Here is a 26,792-nt window from a genome sequence, read left to right as displayed (position 1 = left end):
CTCTGGCCAGAAAGCAGATTGCTCTGCTGTGCACAGACCGGTGGGCGTCTGGAACAAGCAGCCCATCCCCACTGCTGAGGCAAACATTGAGATGCTTCCAACGTCTGATCCGTTAGCTACTGTGTCATCCAACAAGCCACCACCTCAAACTGTAACCATGTTCTGCAATTCGTAGTAAAACCTGGGAGTGGATCAGACTGCTGTGCACACTGGGCATCTGACAGCACTGTAAAACCGGGATTAACTCAGACTGCTGCGCACTGGGAGTTGGATTGGATGCCGTTTACTCCAGTGAGCTTCAAACAAGCAAATAAGTTGGTTCAGAAAGGAATTTAAATTTTTTATTGAAAATATTCCTTGTGTTTCTTTAAAAAAAAAATAATTTACAAGTCCCACATAGAAGGTGGTCGATAAAAACAAGAACTGGGAACTGTCGAGGCGAGAGCAGTAAGGTGCAGGCGAATCTGTGACAGTGATCCCCTTGTGCTCGGCTCCGAGCAGACAGCAGCGAAGTGGACAAGGGCAAGGTAGAACAGTCCTGCCGCACAGAGAGACCAAATTTCTCTGTGACAAAGGCCTGTGTCGCCCCCTGTCGAAAAGTGGACATGACGCAGGACACAGGAGCCTCTGAGCGCTTTCAGGCCCGGACACCGACTTCACCCATCAATCAGGTCCACCCATTAAGCAATTAAAGGGCGCTGGCCAGGGAGAACTCTGGGACGCAGAGTCTGAGGCAGAGCTCTCGCACCTAGGGCCAGACACCAGGGGTCACCCTGCCTGACTCTAAACACAAATCTCCCGCACTGAAGACAAAGCTAAATCATGCAAACCGCGCATGGAAAAGGTCACCGCGGGAAAGTTCTGAGTCAAACACGCGTCGGAGTGCACACCTCTGACTGAACAGCAGCTCCACTTTGTCACCGTTGAGACGAGCGACGCCCCGAGCATGCTGGGAAACGGACAGGCCTGCCTCCCTCTCTGGACCGAGTCGGTGTTGCTCCCTCACTACCCGCCCGCTCCACGATCCCCCCTGCGCTCGAGCTCCCCTGCGCCCCCCTCGGCGTGCGGACACAAGCGTGTAACTGTCGACACCGTTAGCGAGATTTACAGTACAGCCTGTCGCACCTTCACCTTGCACCGAAACCGCTCCGGCTAGCCCAGAACGTGCACTTGTAAAATATATTCCACCCTCTAAGATGAGCTGGAGCCAGGTTCCCCTTATATTCCATATAATTCAACATTGAGAAAGGCAAAAAAAACATGAGGAGTTTGTAACAGTTTTCTAAATGTCAGCAATCACTTTCAAACGGGGAACTATAATCCATCAACTGCTGGAATTAGTACTGCAAAACCAAAGAAGCTTCATCGGCAGCGATTACATGTGCTGATTGGACAATCAGAATAAAAGGGGGTGGTCTTTATGGCACCAGTTGTAGGAGGAGCCTCGGCTGATTGGTGCACTCCCATGTTGTGGGTGTGTCCTCCCACCTGCTGTGCATAGTCTGTGGGAGGGGTTTCAGCTAACAAGCAGCCAGTGCGTGTTCGGCTGATTGGGCGATTGTCAGTGTGGCCTCAGCTGATTGGTTCAGTGTCCGTACAGGGAGGAAGGGGAGAGGGTGTGGTCTCAGTTGATTGGCGCGTAACCTGGAGCCTGGTTCCTGTGGCCCAGGCACACGTAAAGCCCGCCCAACAGCAGCAACAGCAGCGGCATGCCCAGAGCCACCGCCATGATGACCTGGACGAGGACAGAGAAGGAGTCCTGCGGAGGGGAGCCCAGACCCAACAGCACCGTCCTGGGAACAGAGAGAGAGGGAAGGGGTGGGGGGGGGAACGAGATTTTGGTCAAAAGATTTCGAATCACCGGTTCTGGGACACAGATGTGCTCGTCCTGCAAGCACCTGCAGGGGGTGTCCTGCCAGGAGAGGGGGAGGGGGGACTCTCACCAGCTCAGGTAGCGGGTGGCGTTGTAGAAGGGGTCCCCCGTGATGCCGAAGGACACATTGAGAGCAACGGCCTGGTACCCCGGGCTGGGCTGATCCCCAAAAAACGCCCGCACCAGCCCCGAATCAGGGGGGATGGGGAGGTCGAGCAGGGCGGAGTGACGAACGGGCGTGGCGTCCTCGAAAACTGGGGCCCGGGAGCGATACGCGACCGGCTTCCACTGGACGAAGCTCAGAACCGGAGGGCTGGCGTTGGCCGGCATGGTCACCCACTGAGACACCTGGAGGGGTCAAGGGGTCAGAGGTCAATCGAAGAACGAGAGGAAAAAGTGTAGGCTGATTGGGGGGGTGGGGGGTGGGGGGGAACGAGACTGACGAGAGAGATTTAAGTACAGACGACGCACCAGAGAGAGGGTCAAAAAGAAAGAAGGGAGGGCAGAGACCGAGGGTCAGGGGGCCGCACCTGGAAGATGGAAGGGGTGTTCTCGTCGTCGATGGAGCGCAGCGTGTCCACTCGGCTCTGGCGGCCTCGGCCCGTGACGGCGACCATCTCCAAGGCGAAGCGGGACTGGTTGGCCCTCTCGGTGACGTTGGAGACCACCAGCCGCAGCTGGGAGGAGTTGGCGCTGTGCAGGAGGCGGGGCCAGGCCGCATCCCGCCCCCAGGCCTCAAACGCAGAGATCTGGGGAGGAAGGTGGGAATCAACTTGGAATGGGGGGGACCCCATGGCACACTGCTGTCACACGCACGCGACGTTCTGCGGTTTCTCGGCTGAGTTCTCTTAATTCAGGGAGGCCCAGTTACTGTGTTTTAGAAAAGCTGCTAGATCTGGAATCTCCAGCTGTTGGGTTTCTGGGCTATGATCCTCCCATGACACCACGCAGGGGAGAGCCAGGTTTTCCGACTGCCCCACCCCCTGGACTGCGGCTCTCCGGGAGCAGGAGTGGATCAGACAGCTGTCTGAATCACCCCACCGCCGGTCTGGAACGTACACAGGTCCCATCCGGCCAAACAGCTCTGACCACCATTATAACAGCAAGACACAAAGACTACATTTCAGGCCCTACTCTACATGGCGATATTTCCCATGATGCAATATTTTTGGCCTGCTTTATTTCCCTACTAAATGGATGGACGGGCGGATGGACGCCCCCGGCACCGGCGACGCTCCGCCAGCAGGGGGCAGCGCGGTTACCTCCAGGCAGACGGAGCCGTTGGCGAAGGCGCCCGCTGGGTCGGAGGAGTTGCGGCCGCAGAGCTGGCCGCGGAGGGTGGTGAGGTTCAGGGTGCGGTTGAGGTCGTCCCAGGCGAAGTCGGCCAGGTCGTAGGCGGGGAAGAAACTGGAGGAGGGGACCCGGGAGGGGTCGGCCGTGTCGTTGTCATCGCTGTACTCCCAGATCTGAGGGGGGCAGGAGCAGACATGAGAGACAACAGCTTCGTTAAAGAGCTGCAGAGGAGGCTGGACTCCGCTTGCACACAACTTTTTACATCTCCTGTTATATACTCCATTTGCACTGGGGTAATTATATGCATGCAAAAGTTTGCTTTTCATAGCCATTAACTACACTTAAAACCTGGAGTGGATCAGACTGCTGTGCACTGGGAGTCTGACTGACAGCACTGTAACACCTGGAGTGGATCAGACTGCTGTGCACTGGGAGTCTGACTGACAGCACTGTAACACCTGGAGTAGATCAGACTGCTGTGCACTGGGAGTCTGACTGACAGCACTGTAACACCTGGAGTGGATCAGACTGCTGAGCACTGGGAGTCTGACTGCACAGTAAAACCTGGAGTGGATAACTGGGAGTCAGAGAAGAAAAACAGATAGAAAAGACATGAAACAACTCACCCTGGTCAAGACAAGGGCACTGGAGTACTGCACACTGGTCTCTGGCTCCACCCACAGGCTGCCGGTGGAATTGCTGGAGAGCATACGCTGCCAGTTGATGTGCAGGCTGGAGTTGGAGGAGTTGGTGTGGATCAGGAGCAGTGTGGGCGCCCCCTGGCTGCCCCAGATGAAATGCAAGGTGTCGCTGGGCCCGACAGCACGCACATGCAGCACATTTACGCCAGGGGGCGCCGCAGGGCTGCTGTTCAGACCTGGGTTCAACTCGAGGGAGACCTGCAAGGCGGGGAAGATTAAAACATTGTGCATAAATAAACCAGCAGTTCACAGGCGCTGTCCTGAAGCACACAAGTCCAGTGCGTTTCACAGATCAGCTCTCAGTTTCTAGAGAGGAAGAACCACTTACTACGGCGTCCTGGCCAAATTTCCCATTGGCCCTTACCAATCATGGCCTCCTAATAATCCCCCTCTATGAATTGGCTTCATTACTCTGCTCTCCTCCTCCACTGATAGCTGATGTGTGGCGAGTGTTCTGGTGCACTATGGCTGCCGTCACATCATCAAGGTGGGGCTGCACACTGGTGGTGGTGGAGGGGATCCCCATTACCTGTAAAGCACTTTGAGTGGAGTGTCCAGAAAAGCGCTATATAAGTGTAAGCAATTATTATTATAATTACGTGAGCAAGCAGTTTAACACAACCATTTATAAAAATCTGTTAATAAGACTGGCTTTCGTGAATCAAGCCCGTACAAGGAGTCTACAGCTAAAGATAGCCTCCCAAAACCGTCTTAGAGCTCTTTAGGAAGGTCACTTGCCTACATTTAGCTACGAAAAGCCACAGCAGTCAAACAGCTTCTTCGAAAAAAAAGCTGAAGTTTAACTCGCTGTTGCATTTTTAAATGTAGATTAAAATCTGCAATTTCCCGGCAACTGGAAAACGCCTGATTAATTAATCCAGTAAAGGTTTCAGTTAAGTGACGAAGAGCTGAGCTGGAAAGACACCCCGCTGGCAACGGGATCACCAGGAAAAGTCCCCATTTCCGGCACCCGAGGGTCCAGACCCGCACAAACAACCCCAGGTCTCGACACACGACAGCCGGATCTCTACCCCGGAGGAGCGATCGCCGTCTCCAGCCGTGTAGCCGGGCGTCTGGCCCACCCTGTGGTTTCAATCCGGCTGTGGAGCCTCTCGCCCCACAGTTCAGGAGACGGCTCAGAGGCGAGAGGCCACTCGACCCGTCCAGCCCGCTCGGTAGCCAGAAGCTACTTGATCCCAGAGTTATTGTTTTTTTTTTTTTACTTGCTGTTTCTTGAAAGAAATATGTTGATCGACTTGAACAACGTGGCCGGACAGAAGTCCACTTAAAGCCGACGCAAGGGAAATGAAACGACCGATAAAACGAAGTCGCCCAACTGCAGTAACCGCCCGGAGGAAGAGTCCCTGTTGGGTCAAACTCGACTCAGAACATCACCGGACCGGGCCCAGGAGGACGCGTATCAAGCACAGCGCTTTCAGTTTAACACAGCCGGTTTCCAACCCCGACACACGGAATGGCTTCGGTTTTGAGTGGTGTTGAAACGTAACAGGTTCGATAGTAGGAAGCGAAAGCTGCCAATAAGCAAAAGCTTGTGGGCAAGAGAAGTAAACCTGGACAAGACTTTCAGTTTGCCTCGCCTCCGTGTCACAAACAAAAAGGCTTAAAGAAAAGAAAACCATTTCATCCATCCATTTCGATTTTACGTCCCTTACCTTCCGCCGGTAGCCGTCCGTGCCGCTATTGAACAGACCCCGACTGGGCTGCAAGCTCAAACACAAGAAGAGAACACAGAGCGCCGCCGAGACCCCGGCCGTCGCCATGTTTGTGTTCAGGAGGAAAAAAATATGGTGGAGTCACATGATCTCGCAGCAAGTCAGCTGACCCAGAGATCCCGGAAACCGGAAGCTGCGTCAGGCCCTTTCCCACATGACCCACAGAGAAGGCGGAGGGTCACGAGGTCATATAAACAAGGAACAAGTAGGCAGGTACATGGCAACTTACTGGTCCTATTCAAGTCTTGGCTTGAAGGCTCACAAGGAAATGACTTCAATATTTCTAGCCAGCTTGTTCCAGACACCCTCCACTCTTTGCGTAAAGTTCTAAAAGCACTTCCAGCCACTTCCCAAACGTTTCCTCAGTTGTTTCACTTTCAGTCCTGAAGTCAATAACCCGGTAAGATTTCCAGCTCTGTCCAGCTTGTCTACAGCCTCCTCCATTCAAAATTATACTCACTTCCTTTAACCCACCAGCAGCAATAGGTGCACCTTTAAAGCAGAGTCCAAAAGATTGCCCTTCTGCGGTGTGCACACAGCTCTCTAGAAGAGCCCTGAAGCTGCTCATCGCACACAACCCCACTCCCATTCCAACGTCACAAGCAGGACAGAAAGTGAAGCCAGACCTTCCCTGCTCCAGACGTGAAGTGTTGAGTGAGCACACTCACCCCCGTGGGGACCATGGACACGCAGTCCCCATCCCTCCCCTGGGAGTCCCGTGTGGCGAGAGAACAGGCAGACAGGAGAATAAAGAATACAAAAAAACTGAATAAATAAATCAGCATTTTATTCATTTCAGTCCAAGCTTTGACAACTGGAGGCAAACAGCAAACGACACTAAATAAAGTTGATGGAGCAATGCAGAGCGTTACAAACGGGACGTTTTTACGGATTAGAAGTCAGCGCCTGGCTCTCCTCAACGGTACCCAGAGAGCAGCACAGACCGGACTCTGCAAGCCTGCAGGCACCCCACTACACTTCAAGGGGTGCAAAGGAGCACCTCTGGCTAGTGAACAGGACTCACGGGGCAGTCTTGGCCAAAGCTGTCTGATCTGCAAGTCAGGACTCTCTAATGCTCCCCAGTACCCATCAGAACTGGCCGGTGATCTGTAGAACCGGGGAGTCCAGCTAAGCTGAAGGACATGTTGGCCCTCCAGGTCCCAGATGGGACAGCTCTGCCCCGGTCCACACCCCCCCACCGGAGACCAGGGGAAACCCCCGTGACAGGCGGAACTGGGGTGAAGGCAGGAGGAGCACCTGAGCCCTGACCCACCAGAAATCCCCCCCCAAAGCAAGAGCACAGAAGAGCAAGAGGACCAGACCTGTACGTCAACACAATTATCACAGATTGGACACTTGTCCACTCGCACCACCCACTCGCCCAGGAAACTTTGCCCTGGAGACTCTGGGAGTCTCCTCCAGCCAGCTCATGGCATCCAGGAGCAGACGTAAAGGACACCCTGTCCAAACACTCCTGCCCCAGTCCAGCAGGGACACGATACCCTTACAGCACAAGCATGGGGTAACCTCACCGGACCAGAGAGCTGGTCGCCCACGATTCATAACTCATGAGGAGCCAAGCTCCAGTCCTCGAGTGCTGCACTGCATTTCAGCCCTCAATTACTGAATTCAAGTCGGCATTTGGGCAAGCAGCCAGATAACTGGCCCATCCCTAACAAACACAGCGGGATCGCAGCTCCTGAGGAGTAGGGCCGTTCTGCTCCCTTATCTTTGACCCCCAACCCCATTCAGAACCAGGCTCTAGGAGCCGGTGTCCGAGAAGAGTCACCCATGTTTTAATTTGCAGTGCAGGTCTCCATAAAGCCACGTTTGATTACACAAACGTCAGCCCTGATCCGAAACCTGTACAGCAGGCTGGACTGTGCTGCTCTCCAGATCAGGGAGCAGGCCCAGGCCCGGCCCACACCGGTGTTGTATCTGCTCTGCCGGGCAGACAGGAGGAGAGTCCGACTGCGAGAGTCTGCCACACCGCGGGGCTTCTGGAAGCCCGATCTGTGCGTGTCTGTCCCCTCCGTCCCCTGTCCCGTCCCTCCCCCTCCCCCCCCATCCCCAGGTTCAGGTCTAGTGCTCCTCAGCAGGGGGCGCTCTGCCGCCCATGCCAGAGTCCTCCCCCTTCTTCTTGTGTCCCGAGACAATGTCGTCGATACGCAGCAGCAGGATGGCCGTCTGCAGGAAGAAACGAGGGACGGAAGAGATCTTGTTAGAATACAGGTCACTTCAGAAATCGGTTACCTAGCTCCTCTGTATCTTCACATGAACACTCCTTCATCATCATCAGAGCTGGAGAGTCACTGTACAGACACTCAGTCCTGCTCCTCTGTATATTCACATGAACACTCCTTCATCATCATCAGAGCTGGAGAGTCACTCTACAGACACTCAGTCCAGCTCCTCTGTATCTTCACATGAACACTCCTTCATCATCATCAGAGCTGTAGCGTAACTGTACAGACTCTCAGTCCAGCTCATCCGCTCCTTGAGCTCTGAGGATGATGGAGTGTTAGTGTGCTCAGCAGACACTGCAGACTCGGTCTAGACTGTCCACAGGCCCTCACCTCCACAGCAGTCTTGTAAGTCTGAGCCTTGACGGCCAGCGGCTCCCAGATCTCCAGCTCCTTCATATCGACCAGGGCGCCGGTCTCCCCGTTCACCCCCCACGACACACAGCCCTCCTGTGTGTGCTTCGCCTGGGGGAGAGACACCACAGTTAACGCGAGGCGGGGTCGCAGCCTGCGAGCGGTCCGAACGGGCCCCGGCGCCGGCGTACCCGGAGGGAGGTGAGCACGCGGATGGTGCTGGCCCCGCAGTTCTGGATGAGGGTTCGAGGGATGACCTCCAGCGCCTGGGCCACCGCGCGGTAGGGCCACTGCTCCACCCCCGTCATGCTCTTGGCGCGCTCCATCAGGCGGTGGGACAGGGCCATCTCCGTGGCGCCCCCTCCTGGTACCAGGTGAGGGTCCAATAGCACATTCCGGCAGACCTGCATGGCATCCTGGAGATTCCGCTCCACCTCCTGGGAGAGACGAGACACCGGTCACTGTCCGCACCCCCCAAGACACGCAGGGAGAGACTCCCAGTCCTACTGAGGGAGGAAATTCAATAGAGCTCCATTGTGTGATCAGTGAGCCTGTCTCTCAATAATAATAATCCAGTGTGTGATCTCCTGTCCCAGCCTGAGGAACAGACAGTGAGCCTGTCTCTCAATAATAATAATCCAGTGTGTGATCTCCTGTCCCAGCCTGAGGAACGGACAGTGAACCTGTCTCTCAATAATAGTAACACAGTGTGTTATCTCCTGTCCCAGCCTGAGGAACGGACAGTGAGCCTGTCTCTCAATAATAATAATCCAGTGTGTGATCTCCTGTCCCAGCCTGAGGAACAGACAGTGAACCTGTCTCTCAATAATGATAATACAGTGTGTGATCTGTCCCAGCCTGAGGAACAGACAGTGAGCCTGTCTCTCAATAATGATAATACAGGGTGTGATCTCCTGTCCCAGCCTGAGGAACAGTGAGCCTGTCTCTCAATAATAATAATACAGTGTGTGATCTCCTGTCCCAGCCTGAGGAACAGACAGTGAGCCTGTCTCTCAATAATAATAATAATAATAATAATAATAATAATAATAATAATAATACAGTGTGTGATCTCCTGTCCCAGCCTGAGGAACAGACAGTGAGCCTGTCTCTCAATAATAATAATAATAATAATAATAATAATAATAATAATAATACAGTGTGTGATCTCCTGTCCCAGCCTGAGGAACAGTGAGCCTGGCTCTCAATAACAATAGTGTATGAGACAGGCAGGTAGGAGAGCAGTTAGGGAAAGAGACAGGAAGGGGAGCAGATAGAGAGACGGGCTGGACAGGACGAAGGGCAGCAAGCCGCTCACCGCCAAGATCTCTTTGCTGGCTCCTCGGAGGATGATGGTACAGGCCTTGGGGTCCTTGCACTCTGTGATGAAGGTGAAATACTCATCCCCGATCTTCTTCACCTCGAAGAGGCCGGCGCCCATGCCCATGTCCTCCTCGCGCAGCTCGTCTGTGCGGCTGGCGATCCGAGCTCCGCACGCCCTGGGAAAGCAGACGTGGGGGGGTCAGGACACGCTGCGAAGTCGCCCCCATCTCCAGCCACACGCCCACACCCGGGACCCCCGACTCACCTGGCGATTCTGTTATTGTCCGTCTTGCGGACGCGGCGGATGGCTGTGATGTTGGCCTTCACCAGGTAATGCTGGGCCAGGTCTGGGACGAGACAGAGACAGCAGTTCGAGTTTCAGTGCGCGTACACTCACAGGGTCACGCCATCTTAATCACAAGCTCGTTGATTCTGCGCTTTCGGAGGCCTGCATCCAAATTAGCTTTCGGCTCTTAAAAGCTCAACCAGGATTTGAAATGATCAACCCTGCAGCTGTCAGAACTGCTCTTATTCAAGTGGGCTGCCAGAGATGTACCCTGTCGATCTCTCCAGGAGTAAGAAATTCCCACTGTGGAAGTGTCTGGTGCCCCACTGGTGTCTCTTCATCACCTTACTGACTAGCAGACGCCGTTAAACCAGAAGTAACGGCAAGCTCAGAACGGCGTTTAATGTCAGGAAATGCAAATTGAGATGGAATACAGCGCTGCTTCTCACAACATGTTGTTGGCAACATTGTCACCGATTCAAGCTGTCGGAAATAGTTGCCTTAAAGTAGCGGACTCCTGACACGAGTGACCAAAGAATCAAGTTAAACAATTCAGCCCAAGCCAGCAGATCAGAAAAGCACTCAGCTGGAAGGACACCCCCCAGACACTGCATCCCTCCAGGAGCAGGACCTCTGGCCACATCAGCACGCAGGCCGCTCGGCAGCTCTGCAGAGGCAGGCAGGGGGTGTGGTGATGCCCTTACCAGAGATGCCCTTCTCCGTGAAGACCACGTCGGGCTTGAGGCGGATGATGTCCTCGCAGATCTGCTGGATGTACTCCTCCTCCAGCTGCAGGATGCGGGCGAAGTCCTCCTCGCGCGTGATCTCGATGTCCGTCTGGCCAGGGACGACAGGAGCACAGGCTCAGGGCACGCACACCTGACTGAGTCTATTCCCCTACCCAGGGCCCCTGAGGGCAGGGGGGCAATTCCCATGCAAGGGGTTCCAGAAATCACCACGCCAAGGTCCCCATTTAGAGCAGGCTAACTGCTGGGCCCCCCATCATGAGGCCGGGGGTGACTGGTTTCACTGGTCTGGAGAACCTTCCAACCAACCTGGCTCAACCCTTCTGATCTTCATCTCCAGCTAGTCCAGAGTTGACCTAAATGACCTGTTGTTGATTTGTTGGGGGCCTCTGCTCACACATACGCAAACAGAAGAAGCTATCTTGTCTGTAACAAGGTGAAGCCAAACCCAACACCTGCCCTGACTCCTGACAGTAGAGGACAGGAGGACTGTTCCACTTCCTGCAGGGGGAGAGTCGCCTCTCCGATGAGCTACACTGTCCCTGTCAGTTTGGGTCGTGCACCAGAGAAGACCATTACTGAGAACGCCAGATCAATGATTCTGCCCATCCAACTGTCAGTGGGGGTCTGTCTGCCCCCAGACCTCCAAGGGAACAGATGAAAACAAGCCCCCCCCCCCTTCACACAGCGATAGACTGGTCCCCGGTCCATGACAGAGCTCCTTCGACACACACCTGGCTCTCCCCCTTCTTGTACTCCAGGGAGCAGTCCAGCAGGATGATCCGCGGGTTCTTGATCACCCGGCGCATGCGGGGGTGCGTCACGTCCTTGTTCACCATCACGCCGCGCAGGACGCACGAATCCTCGATGATGCCGCCCGGGATCTGCGGGGAGAGAGAGGAGGGGGGACGTTAAACATGGCTGCCAACAGGAAGGCACGGGGAAGCCCCAGCAGGGCGTCGTTTTCCGGGTCTCGCCCGCTACGTGCCCTGAAGGAAACGCCCCCATCTTCTCTGCACCAGCGCCTGCGTGTGGCCGGCTGATCTTCAAGCTGGAGCCCCGCAGAGCCGCGGCGATCGTCACGGGGACCCCGAGGGGCCCCAGCGCAGGGGCGGCACCCACCTTCTCCACCTTGGCGTACTTCTTGATGTCGATCTCCTTGCGGCCGTTCTCCTCCAGCTCCACGGTGCGCACGGAGTCCAGCGCGATGGCGCAGGCCAGCTCGGACCAGTGGCTGATGGCCTTGGTGTTGATGGCCGAGTTGATGATACTCAGCATCATCGCGCGGTTGTTCACGTCCACCGGTGTGCTGGGAGGGGGAGAAGACCGTGAAGCGAGAGGCACCTTCCCTAAACTCCTCCAAATCTGGACTCAAAGCCGCCTTCTTTAGGACCTTTACTTGTCTGGTTCTGTTATTTACCCCACTGCCCCTGCCGTATTCAGTCCCCCCCCTCTACTGTCTCCTCTCATTGCATATTTTCATTGGCCTTATCTTGTGTATTTTGCTGTTGTCATTCTGTAAAGCACTTGGAGAAGCCACCTTTAAAGGCGCTATATAAAGTTTTTTTATGATAATAACCGGGGTTCTGTGCAGGACAGGACAACGGGGGGCGCAGACCGTACCTGATGTCCTTGAGCGCGGTCATCATGTCGTCTAGGGCCTGTCTGTAGGCTCCGATCACCACCGTGGGGTGCATCTGCTGCTCCAGGAACTGCTCCGCCACGGACAGCATCTCTCCGGCTGGGACACACGACAAGAAACGTTGGAACAGGACAACGACAGCTGCACAGCAGTGTGGAGCAGCACTCAGGGGTCCTGGGCTCAAGTCCCAGGTGAGACACTTATAGCATTAAAATCAATGTTGAAAAATGCTACCAATATAACACACTAGTAAGGCCACATTTAGAAAACCGAGTACAATTCTGGTCACGGAGTCTCTTCTGTCTGAAGGGAGCGTCCCACACTGACAGGTTGGAGGAACCGAGTCTTTTAGGTCTCTATCCGAGAAGACTATGGGGGGACCTCATACAAGCATTTAAAATCCTCACAGACACCGACACTAAACCTAGAGGACTCCTTCAGAATGAAAGGTAAAGGACTTTAGAAACAAAAAAGCTGAAGACACAAGCAGAAACTCCAGGAAGGCTGACTGAAAACTGAAATATAGAGGCACTACCCTACTGAAAAGAGTTGTGGGAGTGTAGCACCGGCTGCACAGCCATGTTGTTGAAGATCAGATCAATTAGTTAACTAACCAACAGGCTGGATGGGTGGAATGGCTTTTTATGTTCAGGGTGTCTCTGCCCTGCAGTCGTGGCGCGGGGCTACCCCGAGGGTCTTACCGAGGATGATGACCGATGTGGTCCCGTCTCCCACCTCCTCGTCCTGCGTGCGGCTGATCTCGATCATCGACTTGGCAGCAGGGTGCTGCACCTGGATCTGCGTGGAGAGGGGACGGGTTGTTACGGGACGGGCAGAGGCACGGGCGCGGTAACTCGACTTACCCCCCCCCCGCACAAACGCCACCTTACGGCTGAAGGAACTGAATCTCTTTAGTCCAGAGAACACGACAAGGGGCCCGAAGTCACACAATCAAAACCCCCAAGAGCACGGACAGCGCCAACCTTGCAGACCCCTTAAGAACGAATGCAGAATCTCAAACCAGAGGGCACGAGTGGAAACTACAAGGAAGGGCATTCAAACCCAGGGCTGCTTTACACAGAGGATTGCGGGAGCGTGGGACGAGCTGCCCAGCCATTGTGATGGAAGACGATTCCCCGATGTCCGGCTGGCCGAGAGCTCTGGCTCAGTCCTGTACTCGTTAAGAACCGGGCTGAGGGGGCTGGGCGGCTCCTCTGCTGAGCGGGCCACGGCTGTGCTTCTGCGTGGAGCACCGCGACGCTCCCTGCAGCGCGAGACCCGCCCCGCCCCGAAGGGGAAGAGGGGGCTCTTACCTCTCGCAGGATGGCGTTGCCATCGTTGGTCATCACAATCCCCCCCATGGGGTCCAGCAGCATCTGCAGAGAGAGAGAGGGGGGGGACACAGTCATGGCCCTGCGCAGAGACTCCCCACACACACACACACCCATCTACACGCCCCACAGCAGGGCACGCAAGGCAGGAGGGACTGGATAACTTCACACTGCCGGCATCAGGACCCTCACTCCAGGCTCAGCACAACTGATACCAGGAGGCCCTCTTCTACGCAAAGAGTGGCGAGTGTCTGGAACAGCCCAACCAGCCTTGCTGTTGAAGCCGAGACGCCGGTTTCTTTCCAGACGGGACTAGATGAGATCCTGGGATCACTTAACCACGTGAAACAGACCAACCCCTCTCGTTTGTAAAACTCGTTTTAAAGCCGGACGCCCCAATTCCTCCTTACCTTCATCATGGCTCGCGGGCCCAGGCAGGTCCGTATCACGTCCGCTATGGTCTGCAAACGACACCGGAACGAAACGGGTTAACGGTGGACCAGCTCGGCACCGAGCCCTCCCGAACAGAACCGGCTCCCCACCTCCGGGCTGAACCCGACTCTTACCTTCGCGGCAGTGATGTTGCCCGTCTGGACCTTTCGGCCCGACTCCCTCTTGGTGTTCTGACCTAACAGAAGGAAGATTAGGTTTAAAAAAAGGGGTTTAAAAACTGAAACCGCGTCTTTCCTGAGAAAACCGGGTCGGCTCAACGGTATCGTCTCAGCCCCCGGGGAATAGGGAGCGCAGGACCACGCTCGGCAGAAGGCAAGAGGTTAATGTTACTAAATACTGAAGCAGCATGAAGACCCTCCCGAGAGGAATCCAATACCGTCCAATTCACACTCGTCCCCGCCTGGAAATCGCGCCGCTCACTCGGCCGAGCGTGGCCGTCAGGCCCCCGAGGACCCGCAGACCAAGCCGAGCTCCAGTCAGTGGATTTACACGGAATGACTTGGCAAACTCCGGGATTTTGAGGATGTGCATTGCGGAAAAAGCCAAACGAACTTATATATATATATTTATTTTTTTAACGTCAGCCCACGGGGCTCGATACTACAAAACCGCCCTCACGACACGCAGGCCGGTTGGGCTCGTCAAGTCTTTGGACGGGACTCCGTGTTTGCCGTTAACCCGAGAACTGGGGATAATTTTTTTGGGGGGGGGGAAACGGTGAACACAGCACTTTAGCCCGGCCAGGCCGAGGCGGAGCCCGAAACCCTACTCCGTCACGGGAAAAGAGACGGGGTTTTAACCGGCTACAATAGCACCAGCACCGGGCGACAGATCTGCGTTCATCACCGCCCTGTAATCATAAAACGCTTCATTATTATTTTATTGAATACTCACTCAAAACTAGAACCGGTCTGCCCATCATCGTTGCGGCGTGAGTCTTGACAACCGACTGGAACCTTCTGCACTGAGCGAGAGACAGAGCGTGCGGAGAGGGAGGGGCTCCGGGGGAGAATCCAGCCAATTACAACCCCAGTTAACTTGACGTGCAGCTGCCTTAACCAATCAGAAGGACAGAATCCAGAGGCGAACGCCTGGGTAGGAAAAATACTTAGGCCGGTTAATTCTTGGAGGATAGGCGGGACCCCATAGACGTATCCGCCAATCAGATAAATGAGAAGATGATTGACACCAGCACGATCCAACGATGCTGCGAACTCTTTTTGATCGACTAATGCGGGGACCATTCACAGGCGGGAGAAGATCCGGGCTCTAACAGGGGCGTTGTCAGGTAGTTACTATGTCCGGTAAACGGAGCTCCTCGTGGGTAGCGGGAGTGTAACCCTGACTTTCACAAATTATTAGAATTACCTTTCTGTAGTCTTGTTTAAAAATGTCATTTTAAAACTGAAGCACAACTTCCAGGAAGAAAATAAATCGTAAACGCGAATGGATGTAAACCAGCAAAATCACGCAAACTGCGGTGCGCTTTGTTCATTCCTCAGCCCATGCAAAGACCGTTAGGCAACTGCACATGCGCTGAACAGACGCATGCTGGGACTTGCAGTTCTAGTATACTGAGAAGTATACTACACTCAGTCCAGCTCCTCTGTATCTTCACATGAACACTCCTTCATCATGATGCAGAGGATTTAGTGAATTCCTTCTTTAATGTGGAGAGTTTTAGGATACAAAGTGCTATACAAACACTAATAATTGTTTAAATCTATAGAAACGTTAAAGACATTAAAACATTATAAATAAGAGGTGACAATTCAGCCCATCATTTTAATCAGAACAATCTGGAACAAAAAGTCCTAACACTTACATCCCAAACTGTAACATTATAATCAAACAATATTGTACACACATGAACAAGCTAAAAGTAACTCCTGCTGCAATAAAAGGTTTTTGTTTCACTTTATTGTGGAAACAGTTTGAACACAAATAAAAACAGCCGAACAGGATAACAAAACAATCCCCCAGAAAAAGCAATGTGTAACATTTACAGGAATGCCAATTACATTCCTGCTTCACAGCAGCCTGATCTACTCTGGGTTTTAGAATGTTTTCAGTCAGGCTCCTGATGCACAGCAGCCTGGCCCACTGCTTTGGGAATGGATGTGTCCCTCCTCTTTCAAGTGAGCTCTGTCCAGTGGACCCCCCCGCCCCAATACTGAATGGACCAGTCCCTCTCCTCTCAGGTGAGCTCTGTACTGTAGACCCCCTGTTCAACGGGAAATGGATCAGTCCTGCCTCTCTCAGGTGAGCTCTGTAGAGTGGCCCCCCTCCCTCAGTGGATCTCTCTGGGAGGGTGTAGCTCCTATCTCCGGTGCAGAGTTTTCCCAACTTTAGAGAGTGACTCAAAACTTGACAGAACTGCCGAGAGAGGGTTTTCCTACATGATAGATTCAAGTGTGACAAGAACAGCCGGACAGCTGGGGAGGGAACCTGCAGGTCCGAGCGAAGCCCCTCAGCCAGCTGACCGACAGCGTGCAGGACTGTGCAGAGAGCAGAGACCTTTCCCCTCCATCTGCGCCGTGCTCTCCCAGTCCCCACTCCTCCCCCCCCCCCAGCCAATCCCTCCATCTCTCCCCACTTCTCCTCCCCCTCCATCTCTCCCCATCCAACCCAATCCCTACCACTCCCCCCCACTCCTCCTCCTCCCCATCCCTCCATCTTTCCCCCCTCCTCCCCCCATCCCTCCATCTCTCCCCCCTCCTCCCCCCCCTCCATCTCTCCCCACTCCTCCTCTCCCTCCATCTCCCCCCACCCCAGCCAATCCCTCCATCTCTCCCCCCTCCTCCTCCTCCCCATCCCTCCATCTCTCCTATCCCACCCCCCTCTCGTTCCCCTCATTTCTCCCCCCCTGCTGTTTTCCATCTCTCTCCTCCTCCTCACAGGTCCTCCCTCGCTCCATGCAGGACAGGTGCGTGGCTCGCCTCCCTCTTCAGGTACTCAAGGAAATCCTTCACGTCCCGCCGGCCCTGGAAAGCGCCAGAAAACACGCCGTCAGGCGTCTCTGCGGCGGGCAACGCGCACACGCCCCCCCCGCCCCCCCAAACCCGGGGGCTCGCTGGCTCGGGACGGCCGCCGCGCAGGAGCGCGTCAGTTCGGACAGAGTGAAGCGAGTGAAGGTCTGTGGGCGAGCCCGACGGCCTGGCACTCACCTCGTATCTCCTGGGGGCGGCCTTCTGGCCCACTGGGGCAAAGTAGATGGTGGGAAATCTGAGAGGAAATCAGAGAACAGACAGGTTTCATGAGAATGAGGCCAGGTGTGCATCTGCACTCTCAGATCATCGACGCCCTCTCCTGGCTCTGTTTTCATGTACCGCCAGCAGCCGTATCACCCTGCAGCTCCCAGCTGGCAGCCCACTGGAGCCCAGCAGGTGTGAGCCTGGTCCGTACCTGGAGGGGAGACCTCCTTCAGAAGTTAAGGTTGCTGCTGGAAGAGGTGTTAATGGGGCCTGTAGGGGGCGCTCACCATGCGGTCTGTGTGGCTCCTAATGCCCCAGTACAGTGAAGGGGACACTATACTGTAAAAACACGCCATCCTTCAGAGATGTAAATCTGAGGTCCTGACTCTCTGTGGTCATTAAAAATCCCAGGGTGTTTCTCGAAAAGAGTAGGGGTGTTACCCTGGTGTCCTGGGCCAGATCTCCCCCTGGCCTTTACCAGTCATGGCCTCCTAATAATCCCCGTCTCTGAACTGGCTCCATCACTCTGCTCTCCTCCCCACTGAGAGCTGGTGTGTGGTGAGCGTACTGGTGCATCATCCAGGTGGGGCCACACACTGGTGGTGGTGGAGGGGACCCCATTACCTGTAAAGCCCTTGGAGTGGAGTACCCAGAAAAGTGCTATATAAGTATAAGGATTATTTACTTGAATATGACCCACTGCAAGATTCAGAACAGCTCGCGCTGAAAACAGCAGGGGAGAGAGAGGGAGGGCGGGACAGGTGCATGGTGGGAGGGTGGGGGGTTCCCAAACTGATGATGACAAAGACGAAGAAGGCGTGACTGAGGCCCAGTCACTCTGTTCCCTCACCCCTGAATGTCGTAGCCTTCCGGGACGTCATTGGCGGTGGCGTCCATCTTGGCGATCACGATATTGGGGTCCCCAGACAGCTGCAAGAGCAGAGAGGCAGCGCGTCAGCAGAGGCGCGCCCGAGCCCCAGGACGGGACGGGTGTGCATGCCCGATGGCTGAAACCCCACCTGCTGGCCCAGCTCGGTGTATCTGGGCTCCAGGTTCTTGCAGTGTCCACACCAGGGAGCGTAGAACTCGATCAGAACGTCCTTGGAGGCGTCATTCACGATCTCGTCAAAGGTCTCCGCTACCACCACCTGCTCACCAGCATGGGACACGAAAGTCACGATGAAACACCTCATCGTACAGGAGCTCTGGCTGGTACGAAGAAAACAGATCAGTGTCTCTAGCAGTGTCTCCAGTCCAGTCAGGGGTGTGTCAGTGTGTGAATTCAGGGGCAGTGTGAGAGGAGAGGGACAGCAGTGTCTCCAGTCCAGTCAGGGGGGTGTCAGTGTGTGAATTCAGGGGCAGTGTGAGAGGAGAGGGACAGCAGTGTCTCCAGTCCAGTCAGGGGGGTGTCAGTGTGTGAATTCAGGGGCAGTGTGAGAGGAGAGGGACAGCAGTGTCTCCAGTCCAGTCAGGGGGGTGTCAGTGTGTGAATTCAGGGGCAGTGTGAGAGGAGAGGGACAGCAGTGTCTCCAGTCCAGTCAGGGGGGTGTCAGTGTGTGAATTCAGGGGCAGTGTGAGAGGAGAGGGACAGCAGTGTCTCCAGTCCAGTCAGGGGGGTGTCAGTGTGTGAATTCAGGGGCAGTGTGAGAGGAGAGGGACAGCAGTGTCTCCAGTCCAGTCAGGGGGGTGTCGGTGTGTGAATTCAGGGGCAGTGTGAGAGGAGAGGGACAGCAGTGTCTCCAGTCCAGTCAGGGGGGTGTCGGTGTGTGAATTCAGGGGCAGTGTGAGAGGAGAGGGACAGCAGTGTCTCCAGTCCAGTCAGGGGGGTGTCGGTGTGTGAATTCAGGGGCAGTGTGAGAGGAGAGGGACAGCAGTGTCTCCAGTCCAGTCAGGGGTGTGTCAGTGTGTGAATTCAGGGGCAGTGTGAGAGGAGAGGGACAGCAGTGTCTCCAGTCCAGTCAGGGGTGTGTCAGTGTGTGAATTCAGGGGCAGTGTGAGAGGAGAGGGACAGCAGTGTCTCCAGTCCAGTCAGGGGTGTGTCAGTGTGTGAATTCGGGGGCAGTGTGAGAGGAGAGGGACAGCAGTGTCTCCAGTCCAGTCAGGGGTGTGTCAGTGTGTGAATTCGGGGGCAGTGTGAGAGGAGAGGGACAGCAGTGTCTCCAGTCCAGTCAGGGGTGTGTCAGTGTGTGAATTCGGGGGCAGTGTGAGAGGAGAGGGACAGCAGTGTCTCCAGTCCAGTCAGGGGGGTGTCAGTGTGTGAATTCGGGGGCAGTGTGAGAGGAGAGGGACAGCAGTGTCTCCAGTCCAGTCAGGGGGGTGTCAGTGTGTGAATTCAGGGGCAGTGTGAGAGGAGAGGGACAGCAGTGTCTCCAGTCCAGTCAGGGGTGTGTCAGTGTGTGAATTCAGGGGCAGTGTGAGAGGAGAGGGACAGCAGTGTCTCCAGTCCAGTCAGGGGGGTGTCAGTGTGTGAATTCAGGGGCAGTGTGAGAGGAGAGGGACAGCAGTGTCTCCAGTCCAGTCAGGGGGGTGTCAGTGTGTGAATTCAGGGGCAGTGTGAGAGGAGAGGGACAGCAGTGTCTCCAGTCCAGTCAGGGGTGTGTCAGTGTGTGAATTCAGGGGCAGTGTGAGAGGAGAGGGACACCAGTGTCTCCAGAGTGATTTTGACCTTGACTGGACCGTCGTTGCTCTCGGGAACGGGCTCCGACTTGAGGTAGCGCTTCAGCCTCCCGGCAAAGTAATCCTCCAGGAACCTCTCCAGAGCCTTCCCGTCGCGCCTGGGGGAACACCGCCTCACACGCTGACTAGGGCAGGACACAGCAGACAGCAGCACAGGACACGCGGCGGGCCTGGAGACTGACCACAGCAGGGCTCCGACAGAGCGACCAGCGGTGTCGCAAGGAAGGAGCAGGCTTCAACTCCTCCTGTCGCAGTGCGCGGCTGACGCAACACAGAACCGGGCCCTCTGGTTCTGGGACAGAACCAGGCCCCCCTCTATGACGGCGTAGGGGACACACACATCCAGAAACGGCGCGCTCTCCCACACTCACGTGAACTCCTCTCGCATGACGTATTTCTGCCCCAGCACGGTGCGCACGGCCACCACCGGCAGCTCCCCCTCCGCGCCCTCCAGCCCGAACTCCTCCAGCTCGTCGGGAAAGTCCCGGCGGTCCGCCACGGCGAAGCTCAGGCCGCGCCCCGCGAAGCGAGACACCACCATCATCACCCTGCAAGGGGGAGAGAGGGGGCAGGCACAGGTATGACAGCAGAGACGTCAAGAAAACTGCACCCCGTCTTCATCGCCATGCTCCGAAATCACTGGCCTTAACTGGTCTAGTTCAGGGACAGCCTGCAACTACTCAATTCGAGACATCAGTAACAAAGGAGTTTGTTATGATCTCCAGAATTTCATCCTGCTGCTTCTCGAAGGTTCCCAGGGAAATCGGCTTCAACCACATGGCTGGGCAGCTTGTTCCACTCTTCCACCACCCTTTGTGTAAAGAAGTGCCTCCTGTCATGATTAGAGAATCTTACCCTGCTGTTTCTTGAAGTTAACCAGGGTATAGGCTTCAACAACATGGCTGGGCATCTTGTTGCACACCCCCACCTCCCTCTTTGTAAGGAAGCGTCTCTTGTTCCCAGTCCTTAATGCAGTTCTCCTTTGCTCCCTCTTGTCTCCCTGGGTCACTGTGAACTCTGAACTGTTCCCGAGTTGACTTTTGTGCCCTCATCATCCTCTCTTCAAAACTAAAGGCGTCAAGCTCCTTTGTCTCAGGGGTGATAAAGTTCAGCAGCTGAACTCCAGGCTGCTTCAAATCATGAGTCTAGCTGATCTTTAACTAATCCACATCATCTGCAGCCCAGGGTTAGTTATATTGATCACATAAATAGAAATATCAGTATATGTTAGAACCCTTGTTGCATAGCTGGGTGTTTTGATTCGGGTGAAAGATCTTCCCTCAAGGATACAACAGCAGTGTCTCACCTCGGGTTTGAACCCACAACCTTCCAGTGATGAAACCAGAACGCTAGCCAATTAACCCTTACTTAATTAAGCAAGAAGGAGTCAGGTCGTTCAGTAATTAACTCACTAGATGGGTCATTGTCCAGTAATGGACAATGGACAATGGACAATGGACAATCGAGCCCTGCTCTCGCCGGCCTGTGTAGGACACTGCTTTTAGGCCAGGAGTTAACCTGGTCCTTTTTGTAACAGGGTGGCCTGGAGTGTCAACAGGGTGCTAACTGTGGCCTTACGAATGCTGTGCGTAGTCTTCTCACAGCCCTGGGGCAGCTGGAACTTGCCGGCCCCCTCGGCTGCCACTAGGGACCCCGATTCCCCCCCGCACTGTGCAAGCCCCCCCCTGCAGTTCACCTGTTCCGCCAGTAGTTGGAGCCCTTGGGGTTGCGCAGGTAGTCCAGCTCATAGAAAGCGGTCAGCAGGTCCTGCCTCATCAGCTGCTCCCTGTTCTCGTGGGTCAGGTGAGGGCACATTCCGAATCTGCCCAACGACACGAGGTGGGGGGGGGCAGGAACAGGTCAGGAATGAGCCACACCGCTGTCCGCCTGAATTAGAACCCGTGCTAGTTCATCAGATCAGCCCGGTTCAGCGCAGTGCTTTAACACAGCCTGAGCCCCCAGACAGTTTTGCTGACCCTGACAGTTTCTGTTTACACCAGAGAGAGGAGAGAGCGGAGGGAGAGCGAAGGGAGAGAGGAGAGAGGAGAAAGGGGGGAGAGGAGAGAGCAGAGGAAGAGTGAAGGGAGAGGAGAGAGCGGAGGAACAGTGAAGGGAGAGGAGAGAGCAGAGGGAGAGCAAAGGGAGAGAGGAGAGAGGAGAAAGGGGGGAGAGTGAAGGGAGAGGAGAGAGCGGAGGAACAGTGAAGGGAGAGAGAAAGGAGAGAGGAGAAAGGGGGGAGAGGAGAGAGCAGAGGGAGAGCAAAGGGAGAGAGGAGAGAGGAGAAAGGGGAGCGAGGAAAGAGCAGAGGGAGAGTAGATAGATAATACTTTATTAATCCCGTAGGGAAATTAATAAAGTAATTTATTAATTACTTTAATAAATTGAGTGAAGGGAGAGGAGTGATAGTAGTAGAGTGATAATAGAGTGAAGGGAGAGGAGAGAGCGACGGGAGAGAGGAGAGAGGTGAAAGGGGAGAGAGTGAAGAGAGAGAGGAGAGAGGAGAAAGGGGGGAGAGTGAAGAGAGAGAGGAGAGAGGAGAAGGGGAGAGAGTGAAGAGAGAGAGGAGAGAGGAGAAAGGGGGGAGAGTGAAGAGAGAGAGGAGAGAGGAGAAGGGGAGAGAGTGAAGAGAGAGAGGAGAGAGGAGAAAGGGGGGAGAGTGAAGAGAGAGAGGAGAGAGGAGAAAGGGGGGAGAGGAGAGTGAAGGGAGAGAGAGGGAGGCGCTCACATGTTCTCCCGGATGAACCTGCGCAGGGCGTCAGGGCGGACGGCGCCGCGGTGCCTCACCACGCTCTCCTCGAACTTGCTGGCCAGCTGCGGGGCCCGGAACAGCAGCACTGCCCTGGGGGCAGAGAGAGGCAGAGGCAGCAGAGCTGTCACAGACAGGAGGCGTGCCGGCCCCCCTCCCCCCCCGCTGTCCTGCCCTCACTCACTCGCCCTGCACGCCGTGCCTCTGCCGCAGGCTCTCGGCGCTGGTGTGGGCGAATCGGTAGCTGTCTCTCATGGCGCTAGCCGCCCGCAGGAATTCGGCCAGGTCAGCGCTCTCCGGCCCCAGGAAGAAGCCTGTGGAGGGGAGACGAGCAGAGGGGGGTGACGGCAGTGCCGAGGGAACAGCCGGCGTCACGTCAGCATCAGGAAGAGGGACTGTCGTCCTGGGACCCCTGAGCAAACATCAAAGCCACCTCATGGAGAATCTAACTAATTCATTGATCACTAACTTGTTAATTCACTTCTCCTGCACCAAACTCAGAACCTAATTGATAACTAACTTGTCAATTACCGTCCAATTCACCTAAAAGAGCAGCTAATTAATGACCAAAATGCAAATTACCTATTAATTTACCTGATGGACAAAGTAATGGAAATCTATCGGAAACTGGTGTTTTCAGAGCATGTCTAATCTCTTGAGTAACTCGTGCAAATTGAAACTGCTCTCTCTTCAGGACCTGAAAACAGTAAAGATGCAGTTAGGCACATCATTAGGTCAATTAAGGGGTCAATGAAGCATCTGGGGTCTTAAAGACAGCCCTGCTGTCTCTGCTTTTTGCTGCCTTTGTAAACCTGATCTGCGGCTGTTTTGTTTGTCACGTCTGGAAAAGCTGCGACAAACACAGACAAAGGACCAGGCCGAACCCGACGTCTCTGATCCCCTGCGCGGCGTCCTGGGGCCGGACTCACCCACCACGCTGCCGTCGAAGTGGCTGACGAAGGAGTCCAGGTCCTCCTCGGTCCTGAGCTCCACCGAGCTGGGCCCGGCCTGCTTCTTCATGTAGCTGACGATGCCGTCTGCACACGCAACACAGAGAGACTGCGTCAGGTGAGCGGGAGAGCGGCCAGCTCGCAGGGAGAGACCGCGTCATGCACGAGCTGCTCTCGGCTTCCACACCTTCAGCCCCTGCCAGGCTGGATTGCCAGGAAGACCACAGTCAAGGGGAGAAGGAGGCTACTTGGTGCAGCTGGCTGGTTTCGTCCTAGGGTCTCACCCGGCTGTTTCCTGAAGGATCTCAGTGTATCGGCTTCAACAACATGGCTGGACAGCCTGTTCCCGACACCCACCACCCTTTGTGTAGAGAAGCATCTCCCTGTAGTTTGCCCTTGTGAACATACTTGAATCTGGTCTGAAGAGATCGAGCTCCTCAAGCCAGACAGTGTAGGACATAAAAACAGAACGTTATCAGGTCACTCCTCTCTGGACTGATTCTTGTGTTATCTTATATCGTATCGAAGTGACCATAATTTTCCATAATATTCTAGACAATGGCATTATTAGCTCACTGGACGGCCTTAACACGACACCCCTTGATTTAAATTCCTCAGGTCTGGCTCTGCGTCCGGACAGACTGTCTGCCCGGGCTACGGCTTCCTCACAGCGTCGGAATGGGACAGCGTGCTCGGGACGAGGAGAAGGGCGGGGGAGATGCAGGAGAGAGGTCAATAACGACACATAAAAAGCTCAAAGCAGCAGCAGCAGGAGGAGGAGGAGGAGGAGGAGGAGGAGGAGGAGGAGGAGGAGGAGGAGGAGGAGAATGAAGTGAAAAGTGCGGAGGCAGCAGGGAAGAGTCCCGCTCCTGTTCCCCCAGGCCGGGTGCTCACCACTCACCTGCTGTGCGCGGCCCGTCGTAGGCCGAGGACTCCTGCCCGTTCCGGAAGATCTTGAGGGTGGGGTACCCGTTCACCCCGAACCTGCTGCAGGTCTCCGAGTGGGCTGTGCAGTCCACCTGAAACGGGGGGGGGTCAGAGTGGCAACAGTGCGCCCAGACACCCCCATCATTCCTGCCAGTCTGACCCGACCCTGGTCTTTCACTCACAAACTTTCAGCAGAGCCCTGAATGCTCTAAATCCAGACCCAAACCCAGTTACGAGACTTGCAGTTTTGGGACAGAAGATCAGATCTATTCCTGGGACCGAGCACGGAGACACAGAACAGACACCCACTCCACAGCGGTTTGAACCATTTCGGAAACGTGAAAAAAAATTATTTTCATACCTGTCAATGCAAATGTAATCAAATTACAGCAGAGAGGCCAGCAAAACACAGCTCTTCTACACACGAGCCCTGTAGCTTCTAGTAAAATCAGGAGTTGATCAACCAGCTGTGAGCTGGGAGTCCAAAAGACAGCACAGTAAAACCTGGAGTGGTTCAGACTGTTCTCTGCACTGGGAGTCTGACTGACAGCACAGTAAAACCTGGAGTGGTTCAGACTGTTCTCTGCACTGGGAATCTGACTGACAGCACTGTAAAACCTGGAGTGGATCGGATTGCTGTGCACTGGGAGTCTGACAGACAGCTCTGTGAAACCTGGAGTGGCTCACGTGAGCTGGGAGTCTGACAGGTGGCTCTGGAGTGGCCTACCTTAGCTAGCGGCACTGCTCCCTTCAGTCTGGTGGCTGCCTCTTCGTACTCTGGTGCTAATTTCTGACAGTGACCACACCTGAGAAAACAGACAAGGGAGACAGAAAAGGCGAAGAAAGGGTCTTGAACCCCAGATAAATTCTTATTTTCAAGAACAATTCTGTGTCCCCATCGTTTACATACTGATAATGTTTTACCCCCTTTTTCCTGACTAAAGCTCTGCCACTGTCCTGCTGTTTGTGGTGTTGCTTTGTCGCTGGACAAAGTATGACATAGCCTCTTCATAACGTTTCATACAGGAGGTTTAAAAGAAGGAAAATGGTCCTTTTTGAAATGTAAATGACCTGTATAAGTATGTGGTTCAGCTATATGTGAAGAAAGATCGCACTGGGAAACTAAGGTTTTCTAAAGTTGTCTGAATAGGTCTAAACGGCTCAACCACAAGCATCCTTCCCACATTTCAAACGTTACAAATCGCAAGTCAGGTTTTCTAATAAGAACACCCAACTGCACAGTCTGGATGTGCGGTTATGAGGTGTTTCGGATTCGTATTTTTTTTAAAATGAACTGCGGTTCTGATGGCATCGTTGCTATTTTAGCGTTTTGAGATTGGCGTATTGGTGTTTAAAGAGCCGGGAGCTGACAGAAACAACAGGTCAGCGCTACAGCTAATTACCGCAGAGTACCGAGTCTGTGTTTATCTGCGTTACTTTCTGTGCAGTGACAGTTTACTGGCCGGTAGCGGACAGTGCCAACGGCGTTTGCGGGTAGTGTTCTGCAGCGCTTCGTTTCCTGACAAGCGCTTATAAATAAAATCTGTTATGAAGAATTTATACGGCTCTAGCTACGCTCTGCCCCGAAACCGGCTCTCGACTCCGAGCCGCGGTCTGGACTCGTAACGGTCCGTTTTTCAAAACGGACAAAGCCTCTCACCAGGGGGCGAAGAACTCCACGAGCACGGTCTCGTGCTGAGCCACCGCGCCGTCGAAGTCCGCGTCCCCGAGCTCGAGCACGTCGCCGCCCGCGACCGCAACCGCAACGGCCCCGAGCGCCGCCAGAGCCAGCAGAGCAGCGGGGCAGAGCAGCCGCACGGACAGCCGGGCCATTCCTCTCAGATGAGGGAGAAACGCCACCAGGAGCGAAACGAAGGTAAGGCAGCTGAAGGAGGGCGGTTAAGAGGGAAAGCCAGCACCATAAGAAGCAAGAGTTTCAGATGACAGCGGTCTCCAGGTTTGGGTTCGGAAACGAAGGGGGCGTGGAAAATATGAAACAGTGACGTCATTTAGAAGCTGGGCCCGCCCACTGTGCGCTGATTGGCCAGGTCAGGTTGGCTCTGTTAAATACAGTACAGGCAACCTGTCGAAGACATAAAACTGAAAAATAAAATAACTTGAAAAGTAACTATAAATAATAGCATTGTAAGTCCTTGTACCTGGTCCTTGCAAACAATGCAGTAAAACAATCTCAACACATGAAGTCCTGTGCTCAGGAAAGGGCTTGTTAACCCAGTGACCACTCAGACACCAAGCGTCTCTCTCAACCAGCAGAGTCAACTCACACACGCCAGACAGCCCCAAAAACTCACACACGCCAG

At 54.7% G+C, this 26,792-nt stretch overlaps 3 protein-coding genes across 3 annotated transcripts; all 3 read right to left on the bottom strand.

Moving 5' to 3' along the window:
* Nucleotides 1-327: 327 nt before the first annotated feature.
* glmp (glycosylated lysosomal membrane protein) lies at nucleotides 328-5,692 on the bottom strand. The gene is made up of 6 exons (XM_088621588.1): nucleotides 5,541-5,692; nucleotides 3,793-4,065; nucleotides 3,136-3,339; nucleotides 2,404-2,622; nucleotides 1,944-2,221; nucleotides 328-1,793 (listed from the first exon to the last, which is right to left on the bottom strand). The coding sequence occupies exons 1-6, from the start codon at nucleotides 5,646-5,648 to the stop codon at nucleotides 1,625-1,627; spliced, it is 1,251 nt and encodes a 416-aa protein (XP_088477714.1). The 5' UTR covers nucleotides 5,649-5,692; the 3' UTR covers nucleotides 328-1,624.
* A 678-nt stretch (nucleotides 5,693-6,370) lies between these two features.
* On the bottom strand, nucleotides 6,371-14,997 carry cct3 (chaperonin containing TCP1, subunit 3 (gamma)). Its single transcript, XM_088621586.1, has 14 exons — nucleotides 14,873-14,997; nucleotides 14,092-14,153; nucleotides 13,936-13,986; nucleotides 13,508-13,570; nucleotides 12,896-12,992; nucleotides 12,176-12,293; nucleotides 11,675-11,861; nucleotides 11,287-11,436; nucleotides 10,511-10,643; nucleotides 9,786-9,867; nucleotides 9,516-9,696; nucleotides 8,389-8,634; nucleotides 8,177-8,308; nucleotides 6,371-7,787 (listed from the first exon to the last, which is right to left on the bottom strand). Exons 1-14 carry the CDS (start codon nucleotides 14,898-14,900, stop codon nucleotides 7,683-7,685), a joined length of 1,635 nt encoding a protein of 544 aa, XP_088477712.1. The 5' UTR covers nucleotides 14,901-14,997; the 3' UTR covers nucleotides 6,371-7,682.
* A 1,807-nt stretch (nucleotides 14,998-16,804) lies between these two features.
* Nucleotides 16,805-26,468, bottom strand: LOC148640042 (protein disulfide-isomerase A3-like). The gene is made up of 13 exons (XM_088620703.1): nucleotides 26,132-26,468; nucleotides 25,199-25,277; nucleotides 24,446-24,563; nucleotides 23,524-23,631; nucleotides 22,779-22,908; nucleotides 22,574-22,687; nucleotides 21,545-21,670; nucleotides 20,220-20,396; nucleotides 19,838-19,946; nucleotides 18,192-18,320; nucleotides 18,023-18,102; nucleotides 17,146-17,203; nucleotides 16,805-16,962 (listed from the first exon to the last, which is right to left on the bottom strand). Exons 1-13 carry the CDS (start codon nucleotides 26,302-26,304, stop codon nucleotides 16,873-16,875), a joined length of 1,491 nt encoding a protein of 496 aa, XP_088476829.1. The 5' UTR covers nucleotides 26,305-26,468; the 3' UTR covers nucleotides 16,805-16,872.
* Nucleotides 26,469-26,792: the final 324 nt, after the last annotated feature.

This window comes from Lepisosteus platostomus, chromosome 26 (assembly GCF_059453375.1).
Source record: "Lepisosteus platostomus isolate fLepPlt1 chromosome 26, fLepPlt1.hap1, whole genome shotgun sequence".
Taxonomy (NCBI): domain Eukaryota; kingdom Metazoa; phylum Chordata; class Actinopteri; order Semionotiformes; family Lepisosteidae; genus Lepisosteus; species Lepisosteus platostomus.
The sequence above is the reverse complement of the archived record's forward strand: the minus strand, read 5'-3'. Positions and strand labels throughout refer to the sequence as shown.

Bases quoted from the DNA above. Each gene is read 5' to 3' on its own strand.
- cct3 (XM_088621586.1), bottom strand. From the start codon at position 14,900: ATGATGGGCAGACCGGTTCTAGTTTTGA. The intron at 13,571-13,935 runs GTAAGGAGGAAT...CTCTCTCTGCAG, and splicing joins GCCCGCGAGCCATGATGAAG to ATGCTGCTGGACCCCATGGG. The intron at 12,993-13,507 runs GTAAGAGCCCCC...CTCTCCACGCAG, and splicing joins GCAACGCCATCCTGCGAGAG to ATCCAGGTGCAGCACCCTGC.
- LOC148640042 (XM_088620703.1), bottom strand. From the start codon at position 26,304: ATGGCCCGGCTGTCCGTGCGGCTGCTCTGCCCCGCTGCTCTGCTGGCT. The intron at 18,103-18,191 runs GTGGGGTTTCAG...CTGCTCTTGCAG, and splicing joins ACACCGAGCTGGGCCAGCAG to CTGTCTGGGGACCCCAATAT. The intron at 17,204-18,022 runs GTGAGGGAACAG...ATTTCCTCTCAG, and splicing joins GAAGGCTACGACATTCAGGG to ATTTCCCACCATCTACTTTG.
- glmp (XM_088621588.1), bottom strand. From the start codon at position 5,648: ATGGCGACGGCCGGGGTCTCGGCGGCGCTCTGTGTTCTCTTCTTGTGT. The intron at 4,066-5,540 runs GTAAGGGACGTA...CCCGCCTTGCAG, and splicing joins CGGACGGCTACCGGCGGAAG to GTCTCCCTCGAGTTGAACCC. The intron at 2,623-3,135 runs GTAACCGCGCTG...CTTCCTCCCCAG, and splicing joins ACGGCTCCGTCTGCCTGGAG to ATCTCTGCGTTTGAGGCCTG.